Source organism: Cavia porcellus, unplaced genomic scaffold (genome assembly GCF_034190915.1).
Source record: "Cavia porcellus strain 051 isolate PalLab524CR breed Dunkin Hartley unplaced genomic scaffold, mCavPor4.1 scaffold_22, whole genome shotgun sequence".
Classification (NCBI taxonomy): domain Eukaryota; kingdom Metazoa; phylum Chordata; class Mammalia; order Rodentia; family Caviidae; genus Cavia; species Cavia porcellus.
In genome coordinates, this window is record NW_026947505.1 from 47799513 (window position 1) to 47824947 (window position 25435).

A 25435-nucleotide genomic window follows, 5' to 3' on the forward strand; every position below is an offset into this window, starting at 1 on the left:
TTTTGATTTGGCAGGATTTACCAATCTTAAAGAGCCCGGGTCTATTTTGAAAACTATAATCACAAAAAGACTTATAGAGGAAAAACTAAAAAAAAAAAAAAATCCTCATTGGAAGCAAAAAGAAGAAGAAAAAGAAAAGACAACAAATTTTTAAAAATAATTTTTAAAAAATTTAAAGTAATTAGGTAGGAATGTGTAAGGACTATCCCATGAAATTCCATTAATTTTCAATACCACATTGTTTTCTACTGAGGATTGGTTTCTCAAGCAAATTACATTTCTATCAATCTAAAGACCTGGGGGAAAAATTTTACTAGAGTCTTCTGCCTAAAAAGCTGCAGCTAGCAGGTCATTTGGAAAATTTTGTTGATTTCATTACGTAGATTCTAAAGGGAGAAGAGTCTGATATGGAGCAATGAACCACTTGAAATCACAAAGACAGCCTGTGGTAATCCTAGTGGCTGAAACTTTTCCCCTCCCAATAGTTTTCTATCAATATAGTTTCCACTTCACATAGTTTAGGAATAGCAGAGAAACAGCTCCCATAAAAGCTTGCTCAAATGAGATTACCAGTACTTTGACTGGCCTATTAATTGTTTTCCGTGGCACCTTAGTTTATATTTTTATTAAGCTTAGTTAACAATCCTCCAGGGTACAAGATGACTGTCTCGATGAGACTACCATATAAGCACAATATGCTACAGAAAATGAGGAGACTAATCTGTATCAATGAATTCTGGGCAAACAATTTACAAAGTTTGAACCTGAAACAAAAGGAAATTTGATTTATAATTGAATTTTAAAGAAAGATAATTTCTATAGTATAACCAAGGAGAAATATCTCGTTGTTATACATTCCAGGAATCTGATAAGTTTTCAGTGTGTGAAGTCTTCATATTTTTTCCAGTAGCTCATAAACTGTAAAATATGTGTGGCATATTTGCTCTTAAATCCACTCCAATGAAGCAAATAGAAACATCTAACATTGTGCTCAGTACAGTCTTTATATATACTTGTAAGACATTCGTAGGTATGTGAAGATATGAAACGTATCAGACCAGATGTCCCAAAATACTAGAAAATCTGAGACTTCAAGATATAATGAATACACCTGCTATGGTCTGATTGTTTGCTCCAATTACACCAAGATTCAGAAGTGAAATCCTAGCCTGCATGATGATTGAATTAGGAAGGAAGTAGAATTGTGAGAAGTGATAACCCCATGGGGGCAGAGTCCCCAGGAAAGGATTAATGTCCTTAATAAAAGGTCCCAGAAGGTGACCTTGCCCCTTCTTGCTCATGAGGATACAGAAAGAAGGTGGATTCCATGAGGAACAGGCCCTCATCAGATATAAGATCTTCCAATCCCTTGATCCTGGACTTTCTAGTCTCCAGACTGAGAGAAGTACTTGTTGTTTATAAGCCACCTAGGAGTTTGTTTATTTTTATTATAGCAGCCCTAATGGACTGAGACATTATTTTAAGTGAAAATCTATCATAACTAGATATAATATTCTTTTGAAACCCAACTAAAAAATTCTCATATTGTCAAATCACAATGGAAAATTCACAAAAGCAAAACACAAGTGAATTAATATACAAGGAAAACACACCGAATCTGGAGCCCATTCTTTCTGTAGTGCATTTACCATGAAGACATTTATCTGTAAGTTTACAAAACTTTATCTGGGACAAGAAAGTATACAACACTGCACAACGAAGACTGACACAACTGCGTCTTTACTGAAATAGATAGCAAATTTAGTGACCATAGGGAAAAAAATCAAAGAGAATAACTTTATTTAAATAAAAACAAATGTACAACAAAACATCTGGGATGCAGTACTACTAAACTTGTTACTGGGGATCAAACTCACGTCTGCCTGCTTGCAAGGCAGGTGCTTATGCCACTAAATCCACAGCCCCTCTAAACTTGTGTTTTATGGACTTACACTGCACACCCATGAATTATCTGTGCTACTGAGTAATCTGTAAACTTGAAAATCAGAGATTTCTCTTTTAGTTACAACAAAAAATGTGGAAAAAAGACTAACAAAACAAATATAGGATCTTGGGCTACAAGTGGGCCATCTTAATCTTCAGTGTATTAAGTTGTCATAATATTTAAGTCACTCTCATGAGTGAAATATCAGTTACCAACCATAGCAGAAAATTTAACAACCGTTCCTGAAATTATAATAGTGAATCTAAATTCTGATGTTTTATACAGATATTTTTCCCCCAAAACAACCTAAAATTGAGCGCCTAATTCAGTTGCTTAGAGACGAACAGCAAGGCAGTTTTCTATTTTAGAGTTTAAAATGGAGAAGCTCCATTTATTAACAAGGTGTGAGAAAAAAAGACACTATCTATTGTCCATTTTCAGAACATTACAATGCACTAAACTTATAATTACTGACATTCAATTTGGTGCTGGGGAAAAGAGTAATTACATTACAAAATCATTATATGTTTTGTTGTTGTTGTTGTTGTTGTTGTTGTTGTTGTTGTTAATGTCCCAGTAATGAACATCACTTGTCGTGGTGTTGTAGCATTTGGTGAAGCACAGGGGAGAGTTCTAATCCACAGAATGTGAGTTGATTCATCTGCTCAACCTGTGCTCTAACCTCAGTAAATTCTATCTCCCTTGCATCTTATTTCTCAGCCCTTGTGCATTTGATCTTAACAACATTCAATGGTTCTTTATTCCTCTCCAGCTTCAGAGTTTTAACTTACTTGATCAAATGTCAAAAGTGGCTATTATTTGTATCATGGAATACATGCAGGAATAAATTTACTCTTGGAAATCATGACTCAAACCTATGTAAAACCCATGTAAAGTTGAGACATTTAGTTCCATCACTCTCACTAGAACAGGTACCCAACAACAAATTATTTTACTAGTATTTCACTATTTATAGAACAGAATTTCACAGAAAGTACATTTTGTAAATGTACTTCATTTAACTTAACTGCTTAAAAAAGATGACTTTGAATATTCATTGGCTATACTTCTGTTTTAGTAACAGCAATTAACTTTCAAGTAGCAACTATAAATGTTTTTATTAGAACACATCTATTTTATTAGAACACATCTGTGAACTGCTGATGGCAGGTGCACATTTTTATGAGCACACATTCTTACCACTGACATAATCTGTTGAAGGAAGGTGCAGATATTTTACTAACATACGTATTCATTAAAACACTTTGACATTGATGATATTTGGGGGAATTTTTAATCCCTTTCTCTCAAGTCTCCCTGAGTACAAAGAAGAATCTAGCCACCCTCCCCTCTTCAGCAGATGCCGCCCAGCCTATTTTAATCAATGTTTTTCTTTCTTTTCATTCTCACTTCCTCTCTCCCTCTACCGGCCCCCCTCTCTCTTCTTCCATTCCTCTCTGTCTTTTTCTTTCTCCATCTCCCAGTGCTGTGAGAGGAAGGAAAGAAGATCAGAGAGGTGATCTGGAGATCATGCAGACCAGATCAGGTTTTCAGACACACATTCACCCCCTCAGCTTACAGGTGTTAAAAGATCTTAGCAAATTCTTTGACACTCTTCTTTTCAACAGGTCTTATTCACAAAATGATTTATTTCTAAAGAAGAGGATGTAGCCAGAACATCCATGTGCAACTTCTGAGGCTACATAAGAAAAAACCACTGGGTTTCCACCTGCTTCTTCCCTGGGCCATATACTGAGCAGCCCCTACCTGGTATGTAGTAAGTCCCAATACTCTGAAGTTGTCATATTGGTCAAAATATGTGTAGACCACAGAGAGAAAGTATCCCAGAGAGATGCTTGCAATTTTTTTGTCCCCAAGAATATGACTCTTCCTAAGAAACAGCCAGCATCACCACAAGATCTGTGCATGCGCAGTCCACCTGCATTACCTCGGCTTTGAACAATTGACAGAAGAGTTGTCCCTGCTGAGCCTACCTAAATTGCAACTGCATAAGAAACTTAAATAGTGGTAGTATTTTAAACTACTGCTTTGGGGGAGAGTTTCTTATATAGCAATAGAAAAGTGGAGCATAGACCTTTTCTGCATCCATTATGAAAAAAACTCAATCTTCATGTAGAAAAATGACTAAATCAGTAGACCCTAGACTATTCTGATTACACTGTCACAAGAATAAATGTTCAAACATGCCTTGATCCAGCACATATTTGGTTATATGCACAAGTACAAACATTTCAAGGAATAAATTAGGGATGGAAATTCTAGTAATTTTCTCTATTTCAAAAGCATTATCGTGTTCATCTAACTTTGAAAACTTCCGAAACGAGTAGATAATAGCTATAAAATTCTAGTTTCATGGTGGCAAACCTATGGCACATGTGCTACAGTGGTCTGTTTGTAATATTTAAAGCTCTAAAAGGTTTACCATCACTGTTTGAGGTAATTAGACAGCCTTTAAGTCAGGAACAGACTGAAAGCGTCAAAGCCAGGTGTAGTGGCACACACCTGCAATCCCAGCACTTGGTAGGCCAAGGCAAATTCCAGGATAGCCTGAACTGCATAGTGAGTTCAAGCCCAGTCTGAACTACATAATGATGCCTTGTCTAGGAAAAAAAAAGAAAAAGAAAAAAAGAGAGGAAGAGGGAGAGGGAAATAGAAAGAGAGAGGGAGGGAGAGAAGAGAAAAGGAAAAGTAGGAGGAGGAGAAGGAAAAAAAGTATCAAGATATGTAATTTATGTAATCTTTTTGGTTTTTTGGGGAGGATTTTGCTTGTTTGTTTTGCTTTTCATAGTGGCGATCAAACTCACTACCTCACTCTTGCTAAGCAAGTACTTACACTACTGAGCTAAATCCTCCTGGCTCTAATCTTTAAAAATAAATAAATAAATAAAATCAAGCTAGCAAATAGTAGAGACGTTTAGCACATAAGAAAGCCTTAGAAATGTTGACTGAAGCTTTCTCAGTTGTAGTGTCACCTTTGCAAGTAATTCATTGCAGACGCAAGTTAAAAGGCAGGAATTTATGAAGCATTACTCTTTATAATAAATTCAGTTGCATCCACAAGAGTCTGCATAATAAGTCCTGTCTTACTGCTCACATTCACCTGTGCCTCCTGGAGGCTGAGAATGTGGTACACAACCACACTGTGAAGACACTGTGGCTTGGTGGTTCAGTCTTCAAGCATGAGCTTACTGCTCCTCAGCAATTACTTCACTCTCAAAGTACCAGCTCCATTTCTGCAAATGGGCCTGAACAGCACCTAACTCATAATGTTGCTATGAAGTTTAGATTAGTGTGTAATGCACTAAGGAATACACCTTTTCAGAAATGAGTACTCAGTAAATAGAGCTATGGATTTTTGGTATTGTTATAGATACGGTTAAGTGTAAAGTGAAAGAATTAGTTTTATAAGAATGTCCTATTTGTAAATGATATCCTTTCAGTCAAAATGAAAGCTGGAAACTAGTCCAAACTCAAATCCATGTTTTCCTGGTTCTGCTCCTGCCATTCTTATACCAAACCCACCTTCACACTGGGTGTGAAGTACAGAGAACTAGAATGACTTACCCCAAATAACAAAGCTTCTGCATTTGACAAGGGCTATACCAAAACTACAGAACTAAATGTAGGACACAAATATTAGTGTACACTGGAATGAGAAGATGTGGTTCCATTGTATGTGGTTTCAGTATGTAGGTCTATCATCCCAGGTAACATTCTTTTTTCTCTCATGGGAATCATACATGTTGGTGTTCTAGTATAGTACAAATAAAATATATATAACATATTGTTTGTTACATTAACATAAAGTAGTAACATTATTGTTTTATTCTGAAGAGAATAAAACCCAATGAGACAAAAGAAAATAGAATCAATCAAAACAAAAGGATGAACATGGTACATGACTTAAAAACAAAATACAAGGAGATCAATAATGGCTACCATAATGCCTCTTGCTATCTTCAAAAGGATTGCCCATATCATCACGTATAATAGAAATGGACTAAACAATACAGAACAAAACCAATAAAAACAAAACACTGGAGACATTATAGGACTTCAAAAGAAAATAAGAGTAAAACCACAAGGGGTATCCTAATGCTTCTTATTGTCTTCAAAGTAGTTGCCTATACCATCAGGCTTGATAAGCCAGCCAGTGCAGTTCTCAGTCCACTGCTCCCATCTGTCTGCCACCGCGGCTCCCCGCTGAGGCCTTTGGGCTTGCCAGCCACCACCTTCCATGACCCTGCATCCCCAGGTTTCAATAGCTTTGTTTGCAAGGTGGTTCTGGCTCCGGGTGAAAGCGCCCCCAGCTACCATCTTCTTCAAGTTTTTCTTTTTTTATTCTCTCTGTGGGCTTCGATTCTCATTTTAGATTCTTCCTGGATCAAGAGGACCCATTTCCTTCCTTCTTGTCTTCCCCATGATGCTATATTCCAGCATCTGGGCTGTTTCTCTCAGAGGGCTGTTCACTCTGCTGCTTACTGTTCCTCCGCCTTCCCGGACTCTCAGGAGTAACATTATTAAACATCATATTTCTTGATACTAAACCTAATATGTTCTACATCTATACATTTAAATTATAATTGAAGATACATGAGATTTATGAAGTCAATTTGGTAGACCATAACAGTATTTTACAAATTAAATAGAATAGAATAAGATAGAACATTTTTTTTAAAAAATAGCCTTACTTACAGTTAGAAAGATTCAAAATGGTTTATTGTTTCACATGTTATCATATTTAAAAAATGAGTCCACTAGGTAATGTTCAAAAGCCACTATACTACTGGTTCTCAAACTTCTGTATGGATCAGTATCACCCACTGAAATTTCTAGGTATGTCCATGTATAAGACCAGCTTCAATAAAAAGTTGCACGGAAATTTCTGATACGTGGATAAGCCAAAATTTTCCACACAGCACCATTTCATGGAATCATTGATACCTGATTTCTACTTAGTTGAAAAGATCTCACCAATGTGTCGCCAATGCTTAGTGAGATCAACAACCAAAAGGGGAAGGGAATCTTATCACTGAGTCCTTTAAATGATTTATGTACACTCTGAAAGGAGCAGTGTTAGCCAGGCATGAAAGAAGCCGTCAGTGGTCAAATCTTATTTACTCACTTGCAAATCATGGTCTGGATGTAAATAGTTAGTTTTCTGTTATCCATCTATTCATTCTATAAACCTTTCCAGGGCATCTACTAAATGTGAAACCTTGTACTATAAATTGGGGATGCAGTATTAGGCAACCTTTGTTGTCTTAGGAACTTTTTGGGCTGATCCATTTCAGGCTGGATGACAATATACAACATACATTATTTGAACTATTGATATATTAAGATTTTTACATTTACTCAGATATAGTGGTACATGACCATAGTCCCAGCTACTCAGAAGACTGAGATAGGTAGGTCATTTGGGATCTGGAGTTTGAGACCAGCTTGGCCAGCACAGCAAAAGTCTGTTTCTGTCTCTCTCTTTCTCTCCCTGTCTGTGTCTCTGTCTCTGTCTCTTTGTCTATCTCTCTCCCCTTTCTTTCTCTCTCCTTCTCCCTGTTTCTCTCCCTCTGTCTCTCTCAATATGGTTTTTTCAAATTAAACATATCAAAGCTATTAAAAGATCATTTTTTTATCCATTAGCCCATTAAGTTGATATAGATAATACAGTTATAATGTAAGTTGTTTAGAGCGCACATTTAAAATATAAAGATATTAAGTGTCTTTTCCAAGGTCAAAGAACTAGTAGGTGGTAGAATGAAAATTCAAACATGAAATCTTGATCCCAATACTGTCTCTTTCTATCATGCAGTATTGTTCTTCACCCTTCCCATACCCGAGCTGATGATGGATGGAGCAAAGCATGAGACTGCATGAATCAATATCCAGCAAAATGTTCCTAGCTTTCACTGTTGCTATCTGATTAGATTACAGAACAACAAACACCGCTTCAGATATTCCAACCATAACATGTTCAAGAGGAGAACAAAGGCACTTGAGTAATGTTTGAAAGGGTTAAAGAGGAAACGTCAGATAGTCCTATGGACTCTTGGTATTAAAATCATGCCACCATAGCTGCAACTGAGAAAAAGAATTATTGTTTTTCCCAATATGCACATTGTTATTGGTATTCCAGTGACATAAAATGAGGCCCATTCCACATCTTATGCAACCACCTATTGGCCAAATCTAAACTGCAGAAAAGTCCTCGCTGCAAGCAGGTCAGGGAAGAGTAGTTCTTTGCCTGAGATAGAGCAGAGAAGATACAAAGATGGGAAGAAAGCTAAGTGCCAGGCAAAATTGCTCAACACAAACTTTTCTTCCTCCAGTGCTGTCTTTTTAGTTTCTGATAATTTTCTCTGCTCTCATTAAATACTTTATCTTTTTAAGTTCAAATAACTCCTCAACGATCTTTCCTTTATCTCCAGTGACTGTGCATTGTAGGACACAGACCTCAACCATATTCTTCGTATCTTTCTTAGTCTCTACATCACCTTATTCCAGATTGATTCCATTTGTGTAACTGGAAAAATGGAGACCAGAAAAGGACACAGAAATTATTTCCTTTTCTTTTTTTTTTCTCTTACATATTACTCTAAAGTACAGTCTTTCCCTAGAAACCTTCTACAAATGTCTTTCTTGCTCACCAGACAAGTCTGTCAAATCATCTGTTATGCTGTTTTGCTGCCTTCTATAATGTATTAGCCAGCATGTTGACTCAGTTTTGCAATGAACTATATCTGTTACCTCAACGTTCTATGATTGAATCTGGTAAATAAATCATTAGAATCATAATAATTCCTTCAGGCTCTTCTTTCTAGAAGACTCAAGCTAACTCACACAGGTTTGGCATTATCAGTACCTACAAAGGAGGGGCTTAACACAGGGGTGCTTCAGAAAAGTTTTGTAATAATTACAGATGTTCTTCCATCACTCGGGACTGATTAAAAATGCTAAGGAACATAGTTGGGGCAGTTCAGCTAAACAGATGCGATATACGTGCAGCACAAGGAGACTTACGAAGATTTTATAACTTAGAGAAAATTATTCAGAATTTTGTAAGAGGTTAGAGGTCTCATTACACTTTTTACTTTTCTTTTCAGACATTTTCTTTTAAAAGAATTTAAAACACTCAAAAACAGTCAGCTGGTAAATATGCGTTGTCAGTAATGAGTAATGTAGGTTAGGGTAATTGATTATTTTTTAAAGATTAAGTGGCCCATTCTCTGTAATATAACAGAAAAACACCTTTGACAACAGTGAAGTAATTTATTGAATTTTGAGTGCCAGCAGAAAATTTAAATCATGCTTATTTTTCATAAGGTAATTCACTTACAATAGGCAATTTACACGATCTCATCCTATTTGAAAAGCATTGATGCACTTCCTGAAACTTCTATGTGCTGTGCCATTATGGTGCACCTGCCGTTTGGATAGATGTTTGGTGGGAGACAGGTTGTTAAACACACAATTTCTTTTATGTGTTTCAGACAGAAATAGAGACTGTATTTAATCACTGAATGAGTGCTAAAAACCTTTATCAGTTACATACAACATCAGACTCTCTAGGATTCATTTCTTCTTCTTTAAAGGTGAGATAATCATACTATATTGTCTGTCTAACTTTCTGGACTATTTTGATGTTTAAATGAAAATGTGACAATTTTATCAAATTGCTAAGAACACATACTACTCTATCATGCACTATATGAAAAACTTATCATCAAGAGCCAGTGGTCACATCTTCCTCATACTTGTCAAAAAGTCACAATGCCAGCCAACACAGATTTTTTTTTCTTCATACGATGGCAATCAGTAATCCAAACTGATATAAAACACTAATGACACTCCATTTAGACTCACTGCAATGGAAAGTTTTATAGACATTGTTGTATATGGGTGCTATAAACTGAATAATAGGGAAAATACTAAAATTCAACTGTATGTAGCTGCCCAAGACTTTGTTTTGAAAACCATGAGTCTTTGTATTAGCTCTTCTATATATGAGGAGTTCTGGGCAAAATTTAAACCACAAAAGACTTGCTGTCTTGGTCCTGATAAAAGTATATGCTTTAGTTAGAAATCCATATTGAGGTTACAAACTGATGTTGAAAATAATTAACACTTCCAAATTTTTAAGTGACTAGTTTACTAACTAGGTCATTCAGAGGGATAAAGTTAACACAAAAGAAACACGCCACCTAAGTGTGCTTCATAGCCTTAAAATTTCTACCTTCTTAAACCCTTATAATAAAATTAGTTCTAAAGAAGACAGGAGGCCAACCCCAAAATGCTCCCACTTCACTGCAGAATATCACATACTTTTAATGTTGTGTAGGAATTCTCCATGCCCTGGGGAAATTAACTTTTTTCTTCCTGCCCTGTGAATTGGGTTAAGTACTTTACTTTTATTGGTTGGTTGGTTTTTAAAGAACTTTTTCAATAAGTGTATAGAATATAATTTACAGTTCTTCTCACAACTGATAATATACATGTGTGTCTAAATCAAACCTAGGTGGTTTGCAACAGAGCCACATAGTTTTTATTGCAGAATCACAAATGTAAGCCACAGAGTAATTAATTATATACTCCAATGATGCTTTTTGGTAATTGCACAATTATATTTTTGCTCCCGTTATATTAAAAGTATTTCAGTATCATCCTACAGTATGAACGTGCTTTTTAAGTGCTGATAGACTCAGTCTTTAGTCAACATATGACAAATGGATCTCATTTTTTGTGTTCTTTGTCCTAAGAATTTCTCTGAAGAATTCCCTAGTACTTATTGATGTATGAGGTAGATACTGTGAGAGAGAGACAGAGTATCACTACCCAGGACAACCGCACTACTCAGCTTATCATGTACCAGGAGCAAGGCTGGAAAGCCACAGACACTGGAAAACATGCATTCCACTACTCTTATCACTGAGCGTCAGGGCACAGAAAATATGGGTAGCACAAGCTGCTGCCCTATTCTTTGCCTCTCAAGCTCAGGAAGCAAAAAGACACAAGAGATATTACTCCTAAACTTTCCTTCTCCAAAGTTTTCCACTAATAATCTTTTTCCGATTGTTGAGTATTCTGAATGAATTTGCTAAAACTGGGATTTCTCTACCTAGGTTTGCCAGTTCTTTCAAAAATTGTCTCAGGATCTCTGAGATCTTTCTGTTACTCAGCAGTGTTCCTGATGACCCTACACACTTCATGCACATTTATGAACATTTTCCACATTTCACATTTCACTTCACCTCTCATCTTTGTTTCTGTGTTTATTTATTTCTCTAGCACTGGGGCTTGAACCCAGGGAATGAATGCACATGAGTACAGAGCTGCTTCATCCTTAGTCCTTTTTTATTTTATTTATTATTTTATTTTATTTTATTTTATTTTATTTTATTTTATTTTATTTTATTTTATTTTATTTTATTTTATTTTGACAAGGTCGTTCTGAGTTGCCCAGGCTGGCTGAAATTTGAGATCCCTCTGCTTCAATTCACAGTATCTGTGATTACAGACATGTACCATCAACCCCATTCATCACTCATCTTGAAAACTGTGGTGGATTGACAACTAGTGGTTAACTTGTAACTCCCGGCTACCTGAATCAGCATGGTGCGGGGCATAAATGGCCCACCTGAGGATTGCTACCAACAATAAAATAAGGAGAACCTGGGAGGCAGTAGTAGTGGTGTCGGTTCTCCTGGTGTTGCTGGTTTTCCAGGAGTTTTATATGATGGCTTTCCTGATATGAAGTAGGCTATTCTCATCATCAGAGGAGCTCAGGACCCTGTTGTCATTGAGGATGGCTGTGGTACTTTTTTGTGGGAGCACTGGTCCTTACTTTGAGCATCACTTCCTGGTTCCAGGGCAGATCCCTCAGCTCACTGGCACAGATCCTTCCTCCCACTAGTGCAGACTTTTTAGCTTCCACCATGACCTTTGGGCCTTGCCAGCACAGATCCGTGAAACAGACTTGCAGGAGATATTGTAGTGGGTTCTAGGCTTCTAGCTGGACTTGTGCAGGACATTGCTGTGGGATCCAGGTCCTCAGATGGATTGTCTGGGTCTCTATTGTGTGAACAGATTTCTTGTACTTTTGTATTTGACTCTTTGGGTGACTATTCTAAAATAACACTATAAGTCTTGTGTCTTGCATTAAACTGTTTTCCTTGCAAACTTTGACTACAATAGACAACATGGAATTCAATCATTCCTTAATGCTCTAAAACTTAAGAGGCAATATTGCAAACATTAATAATATAGTAGTAATCAAGAGTTATTATCTTTTTGGAAGGTCATCTGATGTTTCCAAATAAACCATAAACAAAGAAATCAAGGCATAAAGCAATTCCAGGTACAAATGTAACATATATTAAAAGATCAAGACAAGTACTTAGAGGATCAATTGATAAAAATATTGGAAGTAACTCTATTTTAATTAAGAGGAATATGGAAAAAGTCTCTCTGAGAAAGTAACATCCCAGCGGTAACAAAAAGTTAAAAGTAAGTGTGAGAGAAAGAGATGCAAAGAATTGGAAGGAGCACTTTCCAAAGAGGAGCTGCTGGTGTAACTATTAAAATGTTTGTAAAATGATAATGAGCTTGGCCACACTTACCATGATTTGTGCAATATTTTCTTTTGGCAGTGATGTGTATCCAATCCAGGGCCTTACCATGCTAGGGGAGCACACAACTATTGCGTGCCACTCCCAAACCCTGACTTGGCCAGTATCTCAATTTCACTGTTGTTCTGTGTTCTGATTGTCCATGTGCCAGTGTCACTTTTGAATTACAAGTTCTAGTAAAAGAATCCAGTTTTTGTATGACTCCGTGTAAATCTTCACATAGTATCAGGCCAAGGGACTGAGAAATTAAGACTTTATTCAATGTTTTGATGATGGGAAAGACTGCGAACTTCTCGTACCATATAGTACAGATGAGTGCATAAGTAACTTGAGAGAGAGATGCAAATCCACTTGAATAAGGTCCCTAGTCTAAATAAATAACAGACCCACACTAAAAGCACAACTGGTTTTGCACACATGGGGAGATAAGGTCTAGGGTACATAATACGCTTAAGGTATTTAAAATATCTAACACCTAAAAAGGAAACTTGCATAGCTACGGAAAAGGCAGCAAAACTAAAATTGGACTAACTCCAAGATGACAGTTAACCAGAAGTGGTTACATAAGAAACATTCAACGGAATGTAATGTGCTACCACAAACAGGACTAAACGGCAATAAAAGTTCAAGGTGAATCCTAGTTAAGGTCTAAAGATTTCTGCAGCAGTTTTAAAGAGAATGCATGTATCTAGCAGCTAAGGGAGAATTTTTGCTTCCCTGAATAGAAGCTGCAAAATGTCTAATCTTATCTTCTGCTACAAAACAAATAAGGAATATCACGTACTGTATATATAAAACCTGTGGAGAGTTGAACCTCTGTAAGCTCCCAGGAAGGCATATTTTAAAGGCTATTACCCTCATCCTGAGTTTTCATTACTCTACAGGACTCTTAAGGTGCCCCATGCAGAGCTGAGCCTCGTGAGTAATTAACTCTAGGGTAGCTAAAAAACAAATTAATTTTCAGCAAGTAAATCCTACCTGCAATGGGAACCTAACCTTTTAAAGGTCAATGGTCCAGACCTCTCACTGCTTTCCCCGCCCCCACCAGCTTTATTAAGGTATAATTGACAAATTAAAAACTGCATATATTCAAGGTACACAATGTAATTTTTCATACATGTATACATTGTAAAATGATTATACAATCAAGTTGAATAACTATTCCACACCTCAGAGTTGCCTTTGTATGTGTGAGTGCAGTGTCAATACTAAAGATCATTCTGTTATCAAATTTCAAGTATACAACACATTCACTACTGTCACCAGGTTGTGCATTTGGTTCCAATACTTATTTACTTTATGTGAAAAGAAAGTTGGTTAAGGGTACAAATTTGGCTTTCACTTCTCTTGGTTCTGTCACAGGACCCAGTACAAGGCTAAACACACAAAAGGCATTCATAAAATATTTAATGAGTGAACCATGTTTCAAAGGGCTCACTTCTATGAATACTCTATGTCAGGGTAGTGTTGAAGTATTAACAAATGATACAAAGTTCTTTACTTAAGATGCAGGAAATGTTTGCCATATTTTGTGATCCTAAATAGCTTTCATGATACTCTGATGAAATTCAGGACTCCCAGTTAAATTTGATTCTGAGATAAATACAGATACATTTTAGTATAAATGTATACAAAATATTGTGCCATATAGACTTTTAAAAAAATCATAATCTGTCTCAAATCAATTTATCCTAAATTAGTAGGCATTTTGTAATTTTATTTACTAACTCTGGCAACCCTAATTTAATCTTTATGCCTTGAAACCAACTGATTTTGCTTCTTCTCTCTGATGATTTGACTCCAGAATGATAAATTATCTTGACAGTTTTAACTATCCCCTATTAAAATGAAGAACATATAAACCATAATTTCCTTGACCTTCTTTGAAAAGCTATAGGAAAACCATAGATAATATGTAATTTTGGATTAATCTGTAGAACAACATTATCCACAGTGCCTAGTGAAGCCCATGATGTAGAATTTTGCTAAAAGAAGAAAAACTGAAAAAAATAGGGTTTCAGCCACTTTCTATTGACATGGCCAGATGATGCCACAAAATCTTAACATTACACATAAGTATACACTGTACTAAAAAAAAATAGTTTTTGAAAGGGAACCTGAAGGGAACTTACATTATTGAGATTAGCAATAACACCTCTGCACTCATAAATTACTGGAGTTCAGGGTGCACTATATCCCTAAGCAAGAAAGCATCAGCCTCTTCCTAGCTTCATAACTTGCTGAGCTGAAACTATGATTTTTAAAAATTGCTAAGGATGTCTTATCATTTAAAACTGTATTTTTTCTGTGGTGGTACACATCTGTAATCCCAGCACTTCGGAGGCTGAGGTCTGAGGATCATCATGAGTGTGAGGCCCGCCTGGGCTACATAGTAAGTTCAAGGCCAGCCTTAACTACATAGTAAGGCCCTATCTCAAATAGATAAATCAGTCAGCCGATCAATCAATCAATCAACCTGTATTTTGGAGCTATTTCAAATACTAGTGATTAAATTGGAAAAGTAAATTTAAATACACATGTCCTCCACTTCAAGAATACTTGCTATGATAAAAGATAAGCTCAAGGGCTGGGGATTTAGCTCAGTGGCATAAGTGCCTGCCTGGCAAGCACAAGGTCCTGAGTTAGACCCCCAGTACCAAAAAAAAAAAAAAAAAAAAAAAAAAAAAAAGCCTCAGCTAAGCAGATAGACTGTGGAATTGGTCATTTATATTAAATAATAATTCCCTGTAACACTCTATTAAATATTAGTATAAAAAGAATGCATTTCTCAAGAATCTTTGACTACTAATTCCTACCACTACTTTACAGAAAAACATTGCCTTAAAATCAACTTTCTTTAACTGCATTCAGTTTCCCTAAAGTGTGTAAATAAAACTCTAAAACTTCTGGGTAAAAACCACCTTACTTTCATTACTTCATAAGACTTCCTAATACTTTCAAGTACAAGGTTATTGAGAAATAAAATTCATCATTATTTTTATAAATATAGTCATCACCTAGAAGTAGCATAGAAGGGTCACTCAATCTTCATTTTTAATAAACTTTTGAGAATAGTTTCAGATTTATGGAGAAACTGTGAAAATACACAAAGTATCCCCATACAACTCACACACAGTGTCCGCTGCTATTGACATCCTATATTAGTATGTACATTTACAACTAAAAAATCAATTCTGACAAATCATCACTTCAATAGTACATCATTGCCAGTTCTTTAGGTTTTATCCAACTTGGTTTTCTGTTCTTGAATCCTCATCTAGAATATGTTACATTTCATTGTTAAGTTTCTTAGGTTTCTCATAGCTGTGGAAGTTTTCAGACTTCCTTGTTTTAATGATTTAAGGAATCCTGATTGGTATGTTATAGAATTCCCTTCAGTTTAGGTTTGGGTTAAGTGCTATTCTCATCACATCATAACAAAAGCACATGCTATTATCATGACTTCGCACTCTTTGTGTAGACCTTGATCACAGAGCTGAGATAGTGCTGATTAGTTTTCTGCCCTGGTGCATTACTCTCTTCTCCCTCTTCCTACACAGGCACCGCACTCTGCAAGGAAGTCACTATGCATAGCTCACGTTTAACACATCAGGAGTTAATCTCTACTCCTTGAGGGGGCAGTATCTACACAGATTATTTGGAATTCCATACAGGAAATTTGCCACTTATGTATTCAGTCATTTGTTGATATAATTGTTGATATCATTTGTTGATGCATATTTTGTATTTTGTGTTAAAACAGTATTTTGATCTCAAATTCTTTGTTCAATAGAATGCTATCATTTTATGCCTGTGTCCTTTTGACTTCTCTCATTGTTGCAGCTTTATGTTTTTTTAATATATCCTTGCTTTCCAAAACTACAAAATATTTCAGGTTCTTGTTGTATGTTTCCTTCTCTGGACCTAGATCTACATTTGGCTATTTCTTCCTTATTAGAGTAGGGCATTAGCCAGGAAGATGTAGGTCTTGCAAAGTGAAAGCCACTGTGATCTTGACCACTTACCTTGCCCCTCTCCCGCCTGAATATATCTGCCAGTTACTGAAGGACATTCATATCAAACTTGGGAGTGAGGAAGAAATTGCAGTTTAGTATCAGAAATACTTCAGAATTTTAATTACAAAATTTAACAATGTTATAACAATTTATAAATATATTGCATTTAAAAACTCTGATTTTAATTCCTTTTTTTATTTTTGGGTACTAATATTTGCCTTTTGTCTTATTCAAAGAATTCAATGCTTGGGGAATGAGAGTCCTAAGTAAAGAAGAGGTGGATTATTTCTATCTAGGCTTAGTTAAGTGCAGCCTGGTAACTCACTAGAAATGGAAGTATGTCTCCAAGTCTAGGAGAAGTTAATATACACCATCTTTATTCAATCTCCGATTAAAAAGAATTATGTTATGACCAAAGACATGTGAAAGACTGGTTTTAGAATGAAAAGATTGCAACAAAGAGAATGACACATATATACCATTATCAAACCAAATAACCACTTTATATTTTTATATGTGAAGGAAGCTGGCATTTAACACCAGGAGTGACTCTCATAGAAGCAATGTCAAACATGCATTCTATGCAACAAGTCTTTAAATGGTTTTACTACCAAAAATAAGTCCTATAACAGCCTAAGATTTGAGCTTTTCATACTACTAACGTTGACAAAGTCTTCAGAAACACACAAGTAAAACTGTAATTAATATAAAATGTATACTTTCTAAAAATTTAAACAGGGGAGATTACACTAAACATTAGCCACAAGGGAGACATCTTAACATCAGACATATGCATATGTGTACACACACTAATATGTACTGTATCCTTGGATTGCCTTCCCTCTCCCTACTTCCAATTCCTGGCTAAAAATAGTTTTTCACCTGAATTAAAATACTGAATAACCTGACAGCGCTTCAAATAAATAATATTTATGCAATCAGTGGTAATGGAATTGGTGTCTGGGTCACCCATGAAATGTAAGGCCTCCCCAGCACTCCTAGAGCCTTGAAGTACAAAGCTATGGGTCTCTACTAATACTCAAAACCAGCTCTGTCTTCTGCATTACTTAATACTGCTACATCCCTGCACAAAAGTCTGGCACCTATCAGCTAGATTCTTTTCAAGCTCACTGAGTCAGACAAGGGCTGGGTGGCAGCCCAACCTGTTCATTTCTGTGCTCCAATCAGACTGTTTCTGAAGGCTGGTCTTCTCCACAGACTTCCACAGGCTTCCTAATGGACATTCTTTGGGATTCAGAAGACATCATCATTAACCATGGCAAAACACCAAAGATAGCAGACACAAATCCATAGAAAAAAATAACTTCTTTTTATTTACAAAAAAAATCCAAATATTGGATGCTGTAAACAAATTTCACAATCTGTTCCCTCTAGCACTGATTCAAATCTGTCAGTTTTCAAGAGTCCATTTTCAATCAACTCCTTTTCTGCCTGTGACACACTACAGTTATAATATTCCAAAAGAGTGACCCAAAGTGTAGCTTGCTGCAGTAGGATGCCTCTGAACACGCAATGGTTGTAGAGGTGGGAGCGAGAGACAGCCAGCAGGCAGAGCCTCCTTCATTCTGCAAAGCTTTGGAGCAAGTCTTCCCAGTTACCTTGAAATCTTCCCACTTTGTACCTTTACCATTTACTTTGTTAGCAAGCCAGTATTATAATAAAATATTATATAGATTCTTCTTTAGCACTGAAAAGGCTATGCTAAAAGAAATCTTAAAGAAAGATTATATTCAAATAGGTGATATATACGAAGTCACTTTTTTTTGTACTTTTTGGTTTCATCTAACACACTTCATCTTCCACAACAAAAAAGCTTATTTTGACAGCTTCTGACAGCTTTCAACATAATACATTTCATTTACAAAATAGTTTACAATATTTATTTAACAAGCATTGCTTATGAACAGTAAAACAACTAACAATAAGCAAACAGAAAGGGGCGGCACAAATAGTACGTTCACTTATTTCATCTCTTTCTTGGCTTGGAGTACAGAAGCTCTTCCATTGCCTCTTTTGGACCCATGTTGAAACAGGCCACCCAGTACCAAAGTGAGCATATCCTCAATCCCATTTCTGGAAGGGAAAAGTCTGTCTTGGTTTAGGACTTGGTGAAGCAGCTGGATTTATCGCAGATGAAGTAAACTTTTTTAAGAGGGCATGTAACAAGGTTAAGTGTTCTTCGACATGCCAGACTGGACAGGTGAGACGAGCTTCCAGTAGAAAGAGAATTCTTCCTATTTCAAAGTAACAGCACACTAGGCCACATAAACACCAAAGCAACCAATCACAGGCACCAATCAGGAGTTGAGAGCTGTTCTCTGTGAGCTACACCTGCAGCTCTCTCATCACACATTCAGATTTTTAGGCCACACATCCACAGAGACATATATCACACCGAACGTTCAACTACATATACACAGGACTATAGTCCACACAGAATAGAAATAAATTATATAAGTCTCAAAGAAAACGCTAAAAGTTGCAGAACACAGGCTGCTCTAACTGAATGCCAGGTACCAACTAAGCTACCAACCCTGAAGTAAGCAAGAAAAGAATATAAATATTTGAGAAAATAAATGAAAAGCATGTTTTCAAAAAAGGCTCCTTCAAACAAAAACCTGTGTCGTAAATTAACAGCAGGTTTCTGCTACTGAAGAGCCACACCTCCACACTCTTTAAAATAGTAGACAACTCATTTGTGGAGTTGGGATGAGAAGAAAGCAGATCCCCAGCTGCTCCTCTGTTCCTCAGCATTCCTTTAGTTTTCTTTGAGAAAACTTCCAAATAGCCAAGTAGGCAGAGCTCTGGTTTCTGACAGATGAGTGCCAGGCTTATCCTGCAAGTTGAATAATGTTTCCTAGGACTCTGCAATTAATTTTCCAAACCCAGGGCTGGAGGTGAGGGAGTAAGAGCCAACATGGGAGCAGAAGAGTTCCCTAGAAAACAGTGAGTGGCAGTGCAGGGCATCTCACAGCTCTGGTAGAGTTCACCAGGAGGCTGCTACAGCAAACAAATCAGGTTCCCCTTAAGGCTTTAAAGAAAGATGCACAAAAGGTATCCAGAGAGATGAGCCTGGATTAATGTAGTATTTCACATCTGAAAGATGCCCAGATAGCACACAAACAAATTACACTTCAATAGGAGAATGCTATTTTCTTCCCTGGTCTCTCTTTAATGACAAAATTTATCTGGTTGGATCTTTAGGAATTTATCATAGTAGGCATCTGACGGATAGGGTTGGTGGGGATTATGTGGATTTTATGTGTGAGTTTTAACAAACGCATTTTTGGAGACCAGAGGGGTAAGAAAAGGGGTGGTTTTAGGATTACCTGTCGTCAAACTAAAACAGTAACACTAATTCATTTTACAAGAGTATAACTGGTCTCTTAGAAAGGAGAAAATAAAGTTGGGTTTAATTTAATGCAAAGTGATTAAATTTAAAATACAGTACTCAGTATTTAAATGCACTAAGACAACCAGATCAAAGATGTTTCATACTGGCATAAATCTATAAAATGTTATATACAATATATATCTCATATATAAACTTTATGCAATTGTGCAAATACTCTTTAAAAAGGGTCATTTCACATTTACTAAACTCTAGTGGTCCTAAAATGCTGAATGCATTCATTTAAAAATTCATTTCAATATTTATAAGTAGTGTTCAGATCACCAGAAATTATTTTTAGCAGTTAAGAGATTTAGGTAGCCTACACTGATTCATGATCACAAGATTACATACCATGGAGGTACGCAATTATTTTAAAAAGAAAAAAAATGGGCTCAAATTGTCAAGATGGTAGTTCAAATAGTTTTTAAGAAAGTATTCTGCCAAAATTCTGCCATTTGTGGGATAATCTGGTTCACAAAAATAAAACAAACAAAAAACTCAAAAACCTCACCAAAAATGTATAATTTCTGCTCTTATCAAATATATTACTTGTCCCCCTACCCCATACGCTTTGATTTGTTTAGATGTGGGTTTTAATTCATCATTGCGTATGCCCACATTTCATGTCATCCTAAACATAAAAGTACATAGTATTTAAACATTTTCTGTTCTAGATCATAGTCAATGTAGTGTGTATACATATACACATACAGCATGTATGCATATGCACACATAATATACACATGTACCTATGGTAACATCACACCAACAATATCAACTTTATACATGTATTTGTTAAAAAATAGGGCACTTCCTCCACCATTCACAAGCTTATATATTGTTTTATTTTTTTTCTGAGTCCCTGATAAAATAAAATTATCATTAAACCATAAGATAAATTTTTCCACTTCAAATTTTCAGAAAGCAACAGGCACTTTGAGATGTATACCGGAGTGTAACAAATATAATAACTATATTCTATATCTCTATACTTGAGTACTTTTCTCTGTTAAATCTTTGGTCCTTGAGCATATTTTCTTCACTACAGCTGTTTTTGCTTGCATTTTACATTTAAAAAAAAACGCGAGCTATGTACGCAGCTGGAATTAATGGATTGTGTCATCACAAATTTTCCTGTTTGTTATAAGAACTGCACCAACCTACTACTGTCCATGCGGAGCAGGGCTGTTTCTGTTAGCCCAACAGTGTCATTCCACAGACAGCACTTGCTACAGGCCTCAGATAAATAATCCCTATGTTGGAGTTCCCCTTCTTCCTGTATTGTTACTATCTGAACTCCTGAACTGATAAACAAGGTGGGTGAGACGTTTTTCCTCTCTGTGTTCCCTTTAGTGAATTCACCTTAAAAGTTTTTCAACCACTTTCCCACACCATGGCAAAGCTATGGGAGCAATTACTGCAAACCCATATTGTCAGCAATAATTTTTCCCTTGTTTTAAGCAAACCCAATTGCTTTGAACAACAGGTTTCTTTTGTTTCAAGGTAGAATCCAATTGAGAAGGAGGAAAGGGGAGAGTTAAAGAGGGTCATGGTTTATAGATCATGCTCCCATACCAATGTAAAGATCCATAAACTTTGCCAAGCTTAAAACCAGGAGCATATAATTGCACAAAACATGTCCCCAATTAGGGCTGGGTTACTCCTTTTTTTTTTCTTTTTTCTTTTTTTTCCTAGTTGTCTAAAATGGCTTCCCCACAGGATATTTTTAAATGATTGTTAATTGCAGGGTAGCCAAGTTGAGTATGTTTGCTGCTGACATGTGAACACTGGCTGAACTTGTGCAATGTAGTAATTGCTAAAGTTAGCATCTGCTACATAGGGAGCCGGTTGGTAGTAACATGTGACATTAGCCACATTAGGGATGACATTCTGGTCAGCTAGCACCCGGATAGCCAGCATGGTGATAAGGTTTAAAGTTTGTCTTCTTTCATGTCCCATCAGGCACACAGTACTCTCATTCACCACGCCATGTAGGGTCATGAGATAATCATACTTGCGGTCTTCCAAGCCCACGAAGTGGTTCTGCAAATAGGACTCCAGTTTTCTCTGCTGCTCTCCAATGTCTGAGAAATCAATGAAAAACCTGGAACACATATACCTCTGGAGAGTCTTGATCTCATCAGAGGCTGGCCTAAAGCCCCTCACTAAGAGGTTGCAGTACTTAAGCAGGCCTCCCCCTCTGATTTCCTCTGGATTCCTGGTGGCAATGATCTTGTTACAAAGGTGATCAAAGGCTTCATGGAAATCACCATAGACGCTCTCACCGATTATTGTGGGGTGAAATGTTTCAGTCATCGGGTTCTCTGAACATTCATAAAAAAGGAGAAGAGAGTCTAATTTGATTTGAAAAGAATCTACACTGAATTCAAACTGCCTCCGGAGAGAATCCACAAATTTCAGTTCCACATTTTTGCCACTGTTGTTTGACAGGGATATAAGACTCCACCGGTCTGAGTCATTGCACACTTTAACCATTTTCTGCACATAAGCTTCCTACAATTTAAAAGATAAAACAAAATGAGCAAACCTAAAAAAATAGTAAATAAATACATCCTCTTCACAGCTAAGAATTATTTTGCTATTTCGTTTTTGTTTTGTCAAGGTTCAGCAAAACACTACCTACAGGTTTAAACAGTCTTCTGAAAACAGTACAAAAAAAAAAAAACAGATTTAACGAGTAGTTTTACTGTCTGAGAGAGAAACTAGAAATAATAGTTTGAGGCTTTTGGCAGACCAAGCGCAATACTAAAAGACTCTGTTGTCATGTCTGACTTTGAAATGTGCTTTTTTAAAATGGTCTAATAGTCAAAATAGCCACACAATATTCAAAAGACACACTACCAAAAAGCTAACTTGGGCACACGGTATTAAGTTAGTCTTGCTCTTAGCCTTGTCCCCAGCTATCCAGTTCACCTCTCCCTAAAGCAGTTAGTGTGATCAATCAATATCTTAAGTGTCCCTCCAGGGACTTGCACAGATTCATAGTTATAGTCAAGTAAGAACTAAATTGCTTTCAATTTTACTAATTATACATAAAAATGTGATATAAACTTGTATTGGTGTGGGGGAGGGTGTGCTACCACTATACCCTTAACATGCAAACCAATACGGAGAACCACCGAATATATATTTAACGCAGGGAGTCAGCTGAAAGCAGCTTTGAAATCTATTCACATTTTCCAGTACAATAAAAACCCCATTGACTCAGTTCTGCTGCAGGCTGCTATTTTCCCAAAGACTATACCACAGAGTGACCCAAAAAATTATTTACATCATTTCACTCTTCCACCTATCAGAATCTACTCCAGACAAGATTCCAGTGAGGAAAGGCAAGAGTTAAGTCACAAGGGGAAGGAAGAGAAGGGAGGACAGAAGAGGAAGCTGGAGAAGAGTTGTGGCGCTGAAGCTCCAAGTTAAACTAAAACATTAGATATCCTCCATGCACCGCAAATAACACATTGAGAAAAACAAAAAAAAAAAATAAGCGCTCAAGCGCTCCCAAGCCCCCCGAGGGCAGCAGATCCGCATTTGACGCTGGCCCTCTGCCCTCCGCCGCTGCTGGCCGCACCGCCAGTCTCCGGTCAGAATCTAACGGGTCCCCAGCGGCTTTACCTTGAGCGTGAGAGGTGTAATCTTCTCCTTGTTCACCCCTTCAGGTAAGAAGTCCAACAGGCAGTCCAGCACGACGTCCTTCACAGTCTGAAACTCCTCTTCCCCGCGCAGGTCGGCGCAGAAGATGAGGTCCAGGTCCTTGTAGCCCAGGCCACTGTCCTGGTGCAGGACGTGGCTCGCGGCCGAACCGTTGAGGCGCACGTCGCGGACGCCGATGCGCTTCTCGGCCAGGCGCCGCCGCACTACCTTGACGATGAGGCTGGGCTGCAGCTCCAGCGTAGGGAAGTTGCCGCGGCCGTGGATCGGGATGGTCTCGCTCAGGATGCCGTCCAGCCGCTGCACTTGCTCCCAGGTCAGCACGTTGCAGTGCGCGGTGGGGCTTTCGCAGTAGTCCAAGCACTCCCCGCCAAGGCTGTCATCGCCGCCAAAATCGGCGCCGCTGAAGTCGCCGGCTAGGGGGATGTAGGGGCCTCCAGCCAGCTCGTCCTCGGCCATGGCAAAGTACCCTTCACCCTCTGCCATGTAGTGTCCGCCGAGCGCCACTTGGCCTTGGTCAGTCCTAAAAGAAAAGAACGGATAGGCTCGCATGAGGACGGGCGGCAGCAAAGGCTGTGCCGGAGACAGGGCGCCCCCTCCGCGGACTACCTCGACCCGGAGACTCCTCACAGAGGCTCCCTCCCTGCCCCCGCCGTCCCCAGCCCCGCGCCGCGCCCCGCAGGACAGCCCCGCACCAAAAGTATCTCGGATGCATCTGGAAAGCGCAAGCGAGAGTCCCGTCTGTGTCACCTGGAGGCGGCCGCCCCTTCTAGGAGCTAGGTGAGCGAGGAAGCGCGAGGCGACAACCGTTCCAGGAGCTGCGCGTGCGCTCCCAGCAGCCGCTCTAGCAACTTAGTCTTCCTCAGATCTCCGCGGCCGGCGTTGACACTCCGCCCCACACCCCCACCCGCGCCCCTGCGGCCCAGGCTGCAGCGGTCCCGGAGGTGGTGGCTCCTGGTGCCTCCGCGACCCGCACTCGTTCGCGCCCGGAGCTTTAGCGATTGAGCAGGGGAAGTAGCTTCAGTACTTTTTTTATACCAGGCTTCCGGGGCCCGGAGCGGCGCGGTGGCCACGCCCTCCTCATCTGCATAGGGTGCCGCCCACCCCCAACCCCCCGCCTCTGCGGTCAACTGGCCAGAAGAGCGAGCGGAGCGCTCCCTGCCTGAGCGCGGGGGTCAGGGTTCGCTGCGTTGCTGTACGTCCTGCGCCCCCTTTTTCCCCAGTGAGAAAACATTCCAGTCCCCCAGAAACCGACTACAGTGTACAACAGCGGGAACTTCCTAGACATAAAACTCTTCCCAGATTCAGCGCGTCAAGATAGCGAGATGCAGATATAGGGGTTTGGGGGTTCCTCAGGACCCCGCTTCTCACAGTGTGTCCCGGTTCAGCTAAATACGCTCCGAGTGTGGACTTCTGCGACCTCGAACGCGCAGATCGGACCCGTATGTTAGGGAAAAGGTTTGCCGATAGCTGAGTTTCGTTTCTGGAAATCTCGGGAAGCCCTGAGGAACCCGGGGCGAGCCCTAGGAGACGCGGGGGCGGTGCCGTCTGCAGCGCGCCAGCGGCGGAGCGGCGAGGCGGCGGGGAGCGCACGGAGAGCCAGTGGGGCCCGCGCGCGTCCTCGCAGTGACGTCGGGCCCGCAGCCAATCGCGAGGCCCGGGCGGGAGCGCGCCGCGGAAAGTGCGCAGCCCCAGGGAGAGCCCGGAGTGGGTGGCGCGCCGTCCTAGCTGCCGGTTAAGGTTT

General features: G+C 38.7%; 1 protein-coding gene across 3 annotated transcripts; it reads right to left on the reverse strand.

Moving 5' to 3' along the window:
* Positions 1-17914: 17914 nt before the first annotated feature.
* On the reverse strand, positions 17915-25216 carry Tent5a (terminal nucleotidyltransferase 5A). 3 transcript variants are annotated; one of them, XM_063233126.1, is made up of 3 exons: positions 25063-25216; positions 23656-24214; positions 17915-22536 (listed from the first exon to the last, which is right to left on the reverse strand). In XM_063233126.1, exons 2-3 carry the CDS (start codon positions 24175-24177, stop codon positions 21760-21762), a joined length of 1299 nt encoding a protein of 432 aa, XP_063089196.1. In that variant the 5' UTR covers positions 24178-24214; positions 25063-25216; the 3' UTR covers positions 17915-21759. The 3 variants fall into 3 exon arrangements, with proteins under 3 accessions (XP_063089196.1, XP_003474952.1, XP_013013557.1); XM_003474904.4 differs by lacking the exon at positions 25063-25216 and adding an exon at positions 24387-24762; XM_013158103.3 differs by lacking the exon at positions 25063-25216 and adding an exon at positions 24442-24756.
* Positions 25217-25435: the final 219 nt, after the last annotated feature.